Genomic DNA, 14,531 nt, shown 5'->3' with positions numbered 1-14,531 from the left:
TGCAGAAATACAAAGATAATTCTGGGTTCTTGCTTAGAAATAAATAAGACAATAAAAAGAAGTATACATAAAATGATTATTTTTTTATGGTTAGCATCTAACAGTTCAGGGAGATGCATCACATTTTAACAAGGGGCCAAAGACTTTTCCCTTAGTTATATTACCTTATCAAATGTTTCTTAGTTAGGAAAACCAAACTTGGAAATATTTATTTTAAAATTTGGAGTCACTGTCCATCAAATTTACTGAAACATTTTTTATATGAACTTCAGAAAAAAATATATCATTGGTAGTTAACTTTTTAAGACGGATAATTTCAATTAAACTATTGCTTATAAATGATACATACATCATCTTTAAAATATAGGAATGAGCAAAAGTTTTTAAAAGATAACTACCATACCTGGGCAATCCCTCCAGGAAGATTTCTCAGAAGAAAACAGGAGCTTCTTCAAAAGAAAAGCCTTTATACAATTAAAGCAATAATTATTAGAATGCATTTTAAACACGCGTCATATAATTCTTTTATTTTAAAATGGGAAAAACTAATTTATATCTTCTTTCTAATAAATTGTTTCCCTTCACACTCAACAGTACCTGTGCACATTTATTTACTCAGAATATACTACTGTAAACTTACATTGTAAACGTGTTTCTACATCCATAAAATGCTGCTTCTTTCATAATATATATTTTCTAGCTAACAGAATGACTCAAAAGTGTAGACATTTCACTGGTAATTAAAGAAACCTACTGCTCCATTCATAGTGTAAGCCCTAAAAAACAGGAAGATGTCTACATTTCTTATAGAGTTCTTGGGGGGAAAGAAAAATAAATAATACAAAAGCGGTCTGCTCTATGAGCTCTGATCTGTGACATAAGAATACTAACTTCAAGAGTAATCTCTTTATTATAGCTTCCTGGTTTAAGTCAAAAAGCTGTAAGATTCAAAAGAATAAACAAATTAACTTTTAATCTTTCCTTAAGTGAATTAACTGTTACACAGGGGATATGAATGGAAAAAGTTTAGTACAGTAGAGTGTTTCCTTCTCAAAGCGGCAAGGGCTGTTTGCATCTTGATCATTTAAGTCTATTTAAAATGCATATTCTTCAGCCTCACCTACTGAATCTAAATCTCTAAGTGGCAACTCCAAAGAAATAACCGGGTTACCATGGTGATTCTTAGGTGTGTTTTGAAAAGTGGTAGTGTGCAGATTAATGGGACTGCTTGTAGTCAGACCTAAGGTTGAAAACTGCTCCTCCTACTTCACTAACTAGAAATTATAGGAAAAACTTTAAAAGGCTGCAGTGAGGATTTTAAGAGATTACTTACAGATGCGCTTGGCACAATATCTGGCACCTTATAAGCAAATCAATTCAAAATATTTTAATAAGAAATTAATAGTCTATAGCATTCCAATAAAAATAAAGCCTACAAATACAATCAGGTTTTTCTGATTTTCCCCTAAAATGATAACAAGCATAAAATGAGTAGTATAACTCCATTACAAAATCCACTAATGTTAGCATTTTGATATACTTCTTTCCAGTCTGTTTCATACTGTTTGTAAATTTCTTTATTGTTAAAATCATAATGGGTATTTGATTTTTTCTATTTTCCTACAAAATTCATAACTGTCTTCCTAATCACTAATTGTCTATTAAGCTAATTATCAAAATTGACTTAAACATTAATCTTGAAGTTATATTATTGTACATTTAGGTTGTTTGCAATTGTTTCACTTCTACAGATATAAGGGCTCTTCTTGAAAAATAACTCTTTCCATATTTAGGATTATTTCATTAGGAAAAGAGTCACACTACAATTATTGAATCAAAGCAGCTGTATTATTTTGATTCTGATATAATGTAAATTCCTCCTCGAAGTTAAAATACAAATTTGTACTACACAGCAGTGTGAGAGAGGCCAGCATCGCCCCATCCTTACTGTACTAGCCATTCTAATTTTATATTTAAAGACTGGCAAAAGTAAGAAGTAGGGCCCAGTTATGGCTGACTTTACCTTCTTGGTTTCGAGTAGGGTGAGCATGTGATGCTGTGCAGTCCTATGCCATTCCCAGGTAGGACTACACGCTGCTGCCCACCACCCGTCTAACACCTCTGGTTTTGGGGCTTTTCTAACCCATTTGTTCACATTCTTGGTAAAAGAGACAACATCCCTTTACTGCTAATATTCATGGCAAATATTTTTCTGAGCTTGGAAGTCATCCCTTCTCTTCAAAGAACTGCCAAATCTTTCTTTTACTTTTCCTATGGTTAAATGCGACATCATACATCTTCTGGTATGAGATGATCTATAGTCATTTTTTCCCCTTGAAACTGTTAACTAGTCATACCAACGGCATTTATTAAACTTCATTTAATTTCACCATAGATTTGCAGCTCCTTCTTTATCATGGTATTTGATGAGTTCTTGGTAAATTCTAACACATAACAAGGTATACCTCTGCATTATCTCTTCAGTTCCATTATTATATCTGTTTTTCTAGCAATACCATCATATTCTAATTTTTATAGTTTAAGAAAGTTTTAACATTTAAACTTGTTGTTTTTCTTTATTACTTTTAATGATTTAGATTAATTGAAATATTAATATAAACAATTCTTTCACTGATTTAAAGAATTATGTGACCGTTAAACTAAATTACCACCTCATGTGTCCTCAAAGATACATGAAGACAGGTGTCAGGAGTTTGAACATTACAATCATCCTTTGCTATATAACAACCTCATTTGCAAAAATAACTGTTTTTGAGATACAATGAATTTATAAGACAGTAAAATTTGTGGTATACACTAGACTACCTTAACGGACTTTCGATAAAATTAAGAGCATTATTACTAACCAAGAAAGGCAGTGTTTAAAGAACCAATTTGCATATGGGCAGGACAAGGAATCTTTGAATTCAGATAAGGTTCCTACTAGCAACCAAAATCTGTCTCAGCTACTCAGAATAATCTAAATCTAATTACTAACTTATAGTTAAATTTCATTCTTTATATTTCATAACTCAGAGACAAGGTTCAAACTTACTCATTTTCAAAAAAAATTTTAATAATTTTATTAATGCAAAAAAATTCAACTTTATTCTTTAAAGAAATAAGATAATGAACTATAAAGGATATATTTTGAACTCTACCAGGAGAATTTTTTTCCTTTCAGAAAAATACATTTTCAATTCAATAATACAAATTTAGGAAGTATATAAGGTCTGAGATAAATTTTCTCCGCAGCTAACAGCTCAGAAATGCATTCTTTATGCCCAATGAGTAACAAACATCATTTTAAATGTATATATTCAAAATATGCTGATTAAAACATAAACAATAAATTCCAACTGCTTTTATAACAGTTCTGAAGTTACACTGCTGTGCACAGACATTGTAAGCATTATAATAAACTGAAAATTCAATTCTTGGTTTTAAGGTAATACTTGATAGCAATCAGCCTTTGAAAGGTCAACAATATAACACAAGATTCAAAATCAAATAAACACATTCAGATTAAAGTCTATCTTTTGTGCAAAGAAAAAAACTTTTCATGCTTGAAATTTTTAGGTTTGAATTGCTACAAGTTTTATTTACAAAGGCCAAAGCCATAACCTAAAATTGTATGCCACCAACTTTTAAAATTTAAGGAGTTAGGCTATAAAAATATCAACTCATCTTCAACTTTTTAGGAAAATAATTTTCATAGAACAAATGAAAACAGTACAATTACTAGGGAGTACCTATCTATAATAAAAATGTTATTACTCAAGAGAATCTTTGTAGTAGAAAAGGTGTCATGACCAATAAGTCCTAATTTTCTGAAAGCCTGGGAAAACCTACTGTTTTCACTTTAAAATAAAGATTAATTTTTATTTTGGCTATTTATACCAATTTACATGAGCAGAACTTAAGCATTAATGGATCATGCCTCATTATATAGAGTAAAAGACATCAGAAAACAAAAAGGCAAGTATGAATACTTGAACATCCCTCTAAGGAGTTGGGAAAACAGTCTGTTACCTGAACAGGCGCAATAACAGCACAGGGACCACCTTCAAACTGCTCTAATGCAGAGCCCTCTGATTCACTAAACACAAACCCTAAAAAGAAAGCAAGAAGCAAAGATTAAAAATATAACTCTGTTAGCAGCTAAAAGACATTTTAATGTCCTTTGAGAAAGTTCACTTATCATGACAGCAATATATCTGATTCAGTAAGATGCAGCAGGGGAATTTTGGGGGCACTGAGCACCCCTTGGAAAAAAGCCAAGGAACCAAGACCAGGCCAAATGCACACCAAGCACAAACACATACTCTCACAATTTTGCACCCAGGGACTTCTCTAAGATGATAAAGTATTAACTCTACTACAGCATTAAATCTGACCTTTAAATAATTTAACTTGCTGTAAGGATGGTTAGGTAGTTGATCTACTGAATTCAAGCAGAATGTTAGGACCACCTCCATACAGTATCTTTTCATCACTTCAGTCTTTGAGTCATATTCTACAAACTAAAAGTGAAACGGCATTCTAGACAGTGAATGTGCTCATACAGTTCTACCTCTATTTAAGCTCCTGACAAAGGGGGCCTGCTGTAAACAGCAATGAGCCAGTAAGCAGGAGAAGGAAGTTACTATGTGCACAATCCTGGGTAAATTTCAACCAGGCCTCAGTGTTCTTATTGCTTCCCATCCCCACAGGCTAGGAATTAGTGTTTAATTCCACAAGCGGCCAATGAACCTAGGCACTATACAAGCACTTAGGAAACCTGCCTGAGCTCCACAGTTCCCGGGTGGTAAAGACAAACAGAAACAAATAATCACTAAGATAAAAGAATAAGCAAATGATGTCACAGAAGTTCAAAGAGAAGATTGTGGATCCAGAAATGAATGACTTATTGTGCCTGAGTCAAATCAAAGCAGGTTACTTTGAGGTTGTTCTTGAATAGGACCTTGCCCAGGAGACAAGGGTAGGAGAATGACATTCAGGTATCTAAAGGAAATACCTTTATTAAAGAAGAAAGGTGGAAAATAGATGTGGTTCAACCAATTGTGCTCCCGTCTATCATATTGGAGGTCCAGGGTTCGATGCCCAGGGCCTCCTGGTGAGGGCAAGCTGGCCCATGTGGAGAGCTGGCCCAAATGGAGTGCCGGCCCATGCTAGAATGCCACCCCGTGCAGGAGTACCCCGTTGCGTGGGAAAGCCGCCCCACACAGGAGTGCTGGCTGATGCTGAGAGCTGGCTCAGCAAGATGACACAACAAGAGACAGAGAGGAGAGAAAATAAGAAGACGCAGCAGAACACAGAGCTGAGGTGGTGCAAGAGAGTAACCGGCACTCTCCCAGGTCCCAGGATCAGTTCCCAGAGCTGCCTAATGAGAATATAAGCAGACACAGAAGAACATACAGCAAATGGACACAGAAAGCAGACAACAGGGGGAACGGAGGTGGGGGAGGAGAAATAAATCTTCAGGAAAAAAAAAAAAGGTTTTGTAAGGGTGGGAAGGAAATTGAATGCAGCTGGAAGGATACATGTATTGAGTTAGAACGGGGAAGTGGCAAAATGAGAAAAGCTGACAAAAAGTTAGTAACTCAAAGCACCAGACTTTGACTCACTTTATATATGACCATTTTTAGAAAAAAAAAAGAACCAGAATGGGGAAGAAATTGTTTTAACAGTCCGACAGAAACCACTGTATAGTCAAACGATACTTCTGAGGTAAAATTAAGCTTTGATGAGTATGGGAATGTGGGGTAAAGGCTTGGTCAAAAGAAATTAGAGCTGTCTCTGAAGCTTCTAGCTTGAGACACCAGGCGATAGCAACTGAGATGAAAAATACTATAGAGGATCACATTCCCTCCCACCTTTTCCCTCCTCTCCCCTCCAAAGAGCATTTAAACATGTATCTCACACATTAAAAAAAAAAAAAATTCTTAAGGTTCTACCAAAAATTCCAACCACCATGCTCTCAATCATTTCTTCTCAAAGCCCAAATGTTTTAATAGTCATCTATACGCACATTTCAATTTCCTTACCTCTCAACTCCCTCAACCCATAGTAATCTGGTTTTTAACCTATGACACCAAACACATTCTCAGCAAGATCACAGGGTTTGTTTCAGGTCTTACCTTATTGACCTCTAGGAGAATACTGCAATGCTGATCACCAACTTCTAGAAACTTTTGTCACTTGGATTCATCGGTCCCAAGTTTTTTTTCCATTTCTTCTCAGCATACTGATCAACTCCTTTTAAATGCCAACATGCCCCAGAGATCTTGGCTTTAGGATCTAAATTCTTTTCACGCTAGACTTTCTCTGTAACTGCATCAGGTAATTCCCAAATACAGCCCAGATCAGAACTCCAGACACAGACAAAGCCTAACATCCTAAATGTGGTCCTGCATCTCTGCCCTTGTCCTCACTCACTCACTCTCACTCTTCGGCATGCTGGGTTTCATTCAGGTTCTCAAATATCCCATTCTTTCTCTCACCCTTTGTGCATATTGTCCCCTCTTTTTGAAATAATTCCTTAATAATACTTTCTCTGAAAAAACCCCATTCATCTTTTAGGCTTCACCCTAAGGCAAGGTCCTCTTGATTCAAGCTCTAAAACATTTATTTTCCATCTGCAGTCTACCCTCTAGTTCAAACCACCACCATCTCTCCTCTAAAATACTGGTAAGAGTTTCAGATCAGATCTCGATTCCTGTCTGCCCCACTTCCCAAACTCATCCCACCCCAAACTGCCAACTATTCACCATAGGGATGTCAAAGGAATATTTTTGAAATGAAGTCAGATTTTGTCACAGCGGCTTACAATACTTCCATGGCTTTGCAGTGCAATCTGAATAAAATCCAAGCTCCTTCTCATGGCCTACAAGGTACTGCACAAATGTGATGCATCCCTATCAATCCAGCCTACCTAGGTCACTTCTACTTTCCCTCCCTCAGTGACCCTGGGCCCTACAACCACCCAAGATTTTTCCTGGAACCTTTATTCTTGCTGCTAACCTCTGCATGAAATCCCTTCCCCCCTCTTCACATCTGGCTAAATTGTTCCCATTCTTCAAACCCTGACAAGCCTATCTAAGTCAGTCTCTCGAGTATCTCCCAGCAAAACTAGTACTGAGCATAATCCGTTAATTACATTTTTACTCGTTTCCTTGTTTACTGTCTCTCCTCCCTATAGGCATTTTGCTTTTTCTTTTCACTACTGTTTTCCTAGAATGTCATACTGTCAATGATCAGTAAATTCTTGTTGTAATTTTTGGAGGAGAGATGAGTTCAGTTTAAAAAATGTGAGACAACCATTTGACAACATTTAGAAGAAGTGAGAAATATGGATCTGGAGCTTAAGATAGCGGTATGATTAGAGAAAGAAATTTGAGAATTATCATCCTAAGTATGGCAGTTAAAGTGAAGGAGAACATGTAGAAGAAAGATAATGAAGGTGGGCACATTAAAAAGTGGGCAGAGGCCAAGACAGCAAAGATGACTGATAAAGATTAGAAAGGTAAAAGAAAAACAAAGTGAGGTACTAAAAAGGAAAAATCCAGAAATAAAGAACAGTCAACTATTACAAATGCTGCTGAGTAAACACACAAGCCAAGACACTAGGTTAAGTGCCTCACTGGGAATACTAAGAAAAGAAGTTGAGAATGCTGAGGAGAGTGGCCAAGCGTTAAAGGTATGTCAAAGTGGAATTCAAAACAGGAGAAATAGCAACTGTAAATTGTTTATTCAACAGGTTTGACAGAAGAGAAAAAGGATGATTGCTTGATAGTTGGATAATTATTTTTGTATGCTGAAGGACATGAGCTAAAAAAATAAAAATGATTATATAGGAAAGAGGGAATATAAGCACCCTAAGTCCTCAGAGAGCGCAGAAAGTATGGTATGGTAGTGATGGGCTTAGCCTAAAACACGGGTGCTCAAACTGGTCCTCAGGCTGCTGGAAGTCCTAGAGGCCCTTTCAGTGGACCCCCTAGAGAGTAAAATCATTTTCATAAAAATACGACATATCATCTGTCTTTTTCACTGTGTTAACATTCACAATGACAGTATAAAAGCAATGGTACTGGGGAGAAGATGTAGCTCAAGTGGTTGAGCACCTGCTTCCCATGTATAAGGTCCCAGGTTTGATCCCTAGTACCTCCCCCCAAAAAAAACAACAAAGAAAAAAACCAACTCCTACTGGGAAGTGATACAGCTCAGGGGTTGAGAGCCTGCTTCCCATGTATGAGGTCCTGGGTTCAATCCTCGGTACCCCCTAAGAAAAAAAAGCAACGGTGGAAAAACTGCTTGTGCCTTGGTGCAAATCAAAGAAGTAGTGACAACACACTGTACTCATCATCATTGTTCTAGTTGTGTCATCAAACTGTACTGGCTGTCATCACTATGTCCTCATACACACACACAGACACAAATCCAATTTAACTTAAGAATGCTCTTACGACATAGTAAAAATGATTAACCTAATGAAATCTTGGTCCTTTGGTGCATGTTTCTTTAATATCCTGTGTATCTGTAACTGAGGGCTAAGAATTAACAAATAATTATGATTGCTAAATCATTATAAAGGTGCCTTTACATTATAACACAGCAAAAGGGTAATATCTGAAATTATAGAAGGGTCCCAAACCCTCTAGCCAGCTTACTCTAGCCTTAGCCTCACCCTTGTGTATGCTTTCTATGGGAATGGCAACCACTCCATCCTGTTTAATATCCATATGGAAAACCTTGTAACCAACCTCAATTCTGTACTTTCCTATCTCAGAACCTTGCTCTCTAAAAAAGACTGTCCTAATAACTTTTTAACTTCCCCTAGTTTGGGGTCAACCCCCAGCTTGTTCAACCTTTACTATTTATTAATGAAGGAATCAGTGTCCAGCTCCACCCAAATTATTCACTAGCATCCTGATGTTATGAAATATTAGACTTTCTGCAGGTCAGGGAGGGCAGTTTTGGGTCAGAAGGTCACTGTGCTCCATCGTCTGCAAAACCAATAAAACTCTTTCTCTCTTTGAAACCCTGGTGTCTCAGGAATTGGCTTTAAAGAACCCGCTTTTGCTCAGTATTGTGTCCACATGGGAAATACCCATACAGCTGTTCTGCTGCATACTGAAGTATGACGGCAGAAAGCCACCTCAAGGAAAAGTACATGTATACCTTATATGAGCCAAGTCTGGTCATATGAACAGGTGCGTATCGGATGGTGAACTCGAGAAAGATCTGGGAAGAGAATTCTAGGGAAAGACATTTTTCTATATTATTTTAAAGTAAAGAATATTGGAAGGTTTAAACTCATGAACCTACTGCCTTAAAACAAGGATTGTATAAATTTAATTTATTTCTGCATTACCTTTATAAAACATATTTCAACTTGAGAGGTACATTTAGAGTTTTAAAAACCCATTTAGTTTGATTAAAAGTTTGCTTCTGAAACACTGCATTCACAAGACAATATCTGGAGAAATGGTTTCCTTTTCAAAATTCACCAGATTGATCTATGATTGCTTTGAATTCAAATAACCATGAGAAATTTCCTTTTTAAAATAAAGTAATTAAAAGTTGGACATTGTTACAATTGAAAAATGTTCTTTAGGAAGAAGTTGATTTGGTAGAGTATTCACTTCCCTTGGGGAAAAATCCTTGATAAACTTTTTACAACGAGTAACTGACTGCTTTAAGATCATTTAAGTTGGGTTTGATAATCTGTTTCAATTCCTGTGGCAAATTCCTATGTGGAAAGAATTTTAATTAAAATAAAATGAATATATGCAAATGACTAAAAAAAAAAATCAAATAGTAGAGAACTTAAAATGGAAATAAGAGTTTCTTGCCTAACCATCCTATCCAGAGTTATCACCCTAGAGATTTTAATCTCTAATTTTAGTACTCCCAGTGGTTACCTCCACATCTTGAATATGCTTTGCTGCCATTTCTTTATTTCTCAAGAATATTTGACTTCACTAATATTCCATCATCCTATTTTTATATCATTATGTTTTACTCCCTCTATTATCTTTGTAAATTAACGAACCTACTTCATACTTATTATTCTGTCAACTGGAGACAGTACATCTTTACCTTCCATTTCTAAGAAGAGTATATTAGCTCCTCTGTCCTAGTCATCATCTCTCTTCCCCAACTTCTCCCTCCCAATTTCTAATGAATGTACGGTTTATTTTAAAATGATGCATAAATATTGTGCATGCAGATTAAAATGTTATATGATTTTATTTCCTTCTATATAATTCCAAAGTGATGATCCCAATTCTACTCAATGGAGATTAAGATGGGATGATCTTTAATGTACCCCATTGTTTACCTAAAAGCATGCCAGATTTCTTTGCTTTGGAGTCACATCATGCTTTGCACAGCTTTTTAGTTTCCATGTGTTTCTAATGGACCTTTTTCTGCTTAGGAGAAGAATCATGTGCCTTCTTTTAATATCTTTAATATTTTTCAGTTTCTTACTCATTCTGCATATGGGATGGAATCAAACTCATTCTATTTCATGAAGTAAACTGTTTTAATTAGGATTAATTGTTTCATATTCGGACTACTGCTTTCTAATATGGCTACTTCCCTCCCAACCATCTCCCGCCCCAAAATTTCCAGACTCCCATTTTCCTCTTTCATCTGTACCTCTAGTAAATCCTCAAGTTCTTCCAATATCTCAATTTTACTTCCTATCCAGCTGTGGTGATTTAAAGCTGTATGAGGCATCATGGAAACAAGAAAGTGGAAACGACAAAACTGGAAGAGAAGGGACAGACCAGCAGATGCCACCATGTGCATTGTCGTGTGGCAGAGGAATCAAGGATTGGCAGCAGCTGGTCTTTGAGAAGAAATCATCACCTTGATTTGGACATTTTTCTCAGCCTCAAAACTGTAATAAAATCCCTTTGTTAAAAGCCAACTCATTTCACAGCATCTGCTTTGAGCAGCCTAGTAAACTAAAGCACCAATGGAATCCCTTCATTCCTGGAGCCATGATCCAGAGAGCCCTCTAGCCACCTGCATAAATCTAACATTTTCTAGGTTTCTTGCACAACTGTCTTCCTGGGACTTCTCTTCATTGCTCATCTGGTTTGGATCTACAGTTTCCTGAATCTGATGTCTTCCCTCTTTTGGATTTACTCCCTCATTTTACTAGAGCATATTCTTGAATAATTTCCCAGTGAAAGGTATATGAAAAAGCTTTAAAAAAAAAAAAAGGACACGTGTAACTGCTGGAGCTGTGAGGTGAACTAGCTGCTTTTTATGAAGCACAGTTTTTACTTGGAAGAACTATAGACAAATGATGATTATTCACACTTGGGTATCTGGTGGACATTTTCTCAGAATGAATGTCTGAGATTTGGCATTCCAAGGAAAATAACTGACAATATTTTTGCCAATGATAATATTTCAAGCTTCGAACAATAATTAGAATTTTGGAAAACTTCTAACTATGCTGTGAGCTTGACAACTTCTCAATACTTAAAGAATTCTGATATAATCAGTGGTGACAGTAACAATATTGATTTTTGATACTGTATAACAGGACATGGGAATATGTTAACTTTCGAAAGTCTGCATAAATCAGTTAATTGACATTTTCCAAATGACCAATGCATGCTGTTACAAATTCACTCATGGGTAAAAGATCCATTCAAAATATAAAACAAACCAATAAACTATTTCAATGTGAAAAAGAGCAAAAAATTCACTGATGTGGCTTCAGAATCCATATTGTGACTAAAATTTAAGAAACTACTGCTTGTGGAGTTTTGTGTGGTATCAAAGAATAATATCACAATTATCTGGAAAGGCTTTTACAATATTCCTAAACTTTTCCAATATGCATTACATATCTGCATGAGACTGAATTTTCAATATACTGCAACCAAAACAACATATTGATTACAACAGACTGGCAAGTCTTCTAAAAAGCCAAACATTAAATTTTCAAAAATATAAAACAGTGCTAACAAACACATTAAATTTTGTTATTTTTTTAAAAAATAAATTGAAGTACTCAGTAATTTAAAGAGAGTAAAGGGTTTCCTGCATTCAAAAGACTTGCTAACCACTGGCCTAAGAGAAGAAGTAAATCTGAAGGCTTCTAAGTTAAATATATAGACAAAAAGGAAGTGAAGACCAAGATGTCACTTACTGAGAGTGAAGGGATGGAGATGGGGCAGAGAAATGAGAAAATGTCAATTCTAAAAAATGTAAGAAAAGCTGACCAGGACAAATAACTAAAAGAAGCACTAAAAACTAGCTAAGGTTTAATTCCTAAGTTAGTATTGCTGCAGCAATACACAGCAGCCTGGGAATAGAAGTGATGAGAGGATAAATGGAGGGTTGAAAGAGGCAAGGTGGCTGGGATAAATAAGTTCAGGGTATGTGGGAACAAAGAGTGCTGGTGATCATGTTAAGACAACCAAAGCTGAGGTCCAACCTAGGAACAGAAAGAAGTGAAGCCATAGGGCTAGCTCTTCTCCTATGAGGAAAGGGTTTCCATGTTGTGCCCAGGTGAAGAGGTGAAATTAGGCTCTGCAAAACTTTCAGTTTTAATAAATGTGAATTATATATATATATATATATTTATATTATATAATAAATATGTATAATAAATGTGAATTAGGAATTAATTCTTGCCTTCCTTAAAAATTCTAATAACATAAGGCAATTTTCAAGATCTGTGGGTGGGGTTCATTCGTAAAAATTTTATTACAGTGAGTTGCTTTTGTACTTTAGCTATTAAAACCCCATGGAGAGGGGAACAGATGTTGCTCAAGAGGGTAAGTGTTTGCTTCCCACATGGGAGGTCATGGGTTTAATCCCTGGTCCCTGGTACCTAAAAACCTAAGGAGAGAACGGTATATATCTAAAATGAAATAAAATCAGCTAAATGGATATTAAGTTTTCTATCCAAAAACAGCAAAATGCCAAGTAGATTCTCCTTTTATTTCACGAGTTTGAATTTCTTAATACTTATTTTCCCTATCAAGTGTTCTCACAATTTAAACATAGTTAACTAATATCAAAATTGGCTGTTTATTTTCCTGATATGATCCAAAATTATGTTTGATTCTAAATGTATGACTTTCTATCATTTTCCACAGTACAACAGAGTACAGAAAAGTCTCTGTCACCATTTTATAGCTCATAACTAATTTAAACCTGAGCCACGAACCTCTCTGCAATTTTACAGTCTCCCATTTTCATAATTCATTATTCAAACCAGTTAAACAACTACCATCTCTATAATTCTAGCTTTCCATATAAAACAAAAGGCCATAAAAAAAGACTTGATTTGACTGTTACAAGTTAGATTATCTTGATTGAGCCAAATATCTGAACTGGGCCTTTGTTTCCTCATCTACAAAAATGAGGATAACTACATTTGTCCTTTGCTACTTCTCAGCATTGTTGCAAGGATATAAAAGATTTTCAAAAACTATAAAGCATAATACAAATGTAAGCTTTGATAGATGCTTTGAAGTCTTTGAATAAAAAAACATGCAATTCAAAGTACCAAGAAATTGACTTTAAGTCATATATACTTATAAATTTTGAGTTTGAAAATACTGACTACTAGGTGAATTATGATTTAGATATACTGGGAAAGGAATATCTATACGTAAGGGAAATAAAAAAGTTTCTACTAAAAAAAAAACTTTGAAACTATGTGATCTACAGTATTTTTTAATCCACATTTTAGACAAAAAATTGTTACCAGTATATCATTACCTCATGGAAATGTTTAATCATAATATACATCCAGGGAAGCAGACTTGGCCCAGTGGTTAGGGTGTCCGTCTACCTCATGGGAGGTCCGCGGTTCAAACTCTGGGCCTCTTTGACCTGTGTGAAGCTGGCCCACGTGCAGTGCTGATGTGCGCAAAGAGTGCCACGCCACGTAGGGGTGTCCCCCGCATAGGGGAGCCCCACACACAAGGGGTGCGCACCGTAAGGAGAGCCGCCCAGCGCGAAAGAAAGTGCAGCCTGTGCAAGAATGGTGCCGCCCACACAGAGAGCTGACACAACAAAAAAGAAACACAGATTCCTGTGCCGCTGACAACAGAAGCGGACAAAGAAGAACACGCAGCAAAGAGACACAGAGAACAGACTACTGGGGCAAGGGGAGGGGCGAGAAATAAATTAAATAAAAATCTTAAAAATATATATATATACATCCAAATACACTTTCAAACTTTAACCCAAATGTATTCTTAACTACTAAATACATTTTTTTTTTAAGATTTATTTTTTATTTATTTCTCTCCCTTTCCCACCCCCAGCTGTCTGCTCTCTGTGTCCATCCGCTGTGTGTTCTTCTGTGTCCGCTTCTATCCTTATCAGCGGCACCAGGAATCTGTGTTTCTTTTTGTTGCGTCATCTTGTGTGTCAGCTCTCCATGTGTGTGGTGCCATTCTTCAGCAGGCTGCACTTTCTTTCGCACTGGGTAGCTTTCCTTACGGGGCGCACTCCTTGCATGGGACTCCCCTACGCGGGGGACACCC

At 36.2% G+C, this 14,531-nt stretch overlaps 1 protein-coding gene across 5 annotated transcripts in view; it reads right to left on the bottom strand.

Moving 5' to 3' along the window:
• The window catches only part of MINDY3 (MINDY lysine 48 deubiquitinase 3), a 113,223-nt gene that overhangs the window by 93,034 nt on the left and 5,658 nt on the right, over positions 1 to 14,531 (bottom strand). For all 5 annotated transcript variants that reach the window (XM_012522709.4, XM_004451980.3, XM_012522707.3 and 2 more), the window contains exons 2-3: positions 4,033 to 4,112; positions 404 to 464 (exon numbers count right to left, since the gene is read on the bottom strand). In XM_012522709.4, the coding sequence (XP_012378163.1) occupies positions 404 to 464; positions 4,033 to 4,112 (141 nt within the window). The remainder of the gene's footprint in view (positions 1 to 403; positions 465 to 4,032; positions 4,113 to 14,531) is intronic.

This window comes from Dasypus novemcinctus, chromosome 5 (genome assembly GCF_030445035.2).
Source record: "Dasypus novemcinctus isolate mDasNov1 chromosome 5, mDasNov1.1.hap2, whole genome shotgun sequence".
Classification (NCBI taxonomy): Eukaryota; Metazoa; Chordata; class Mammalia; order Cingulata; family Dasypodidae; genus Dasypus; species Dasypus novemcinctus.
This window is presented reverse-complemented; position numbering and strand designations above follow the sequence as displayed.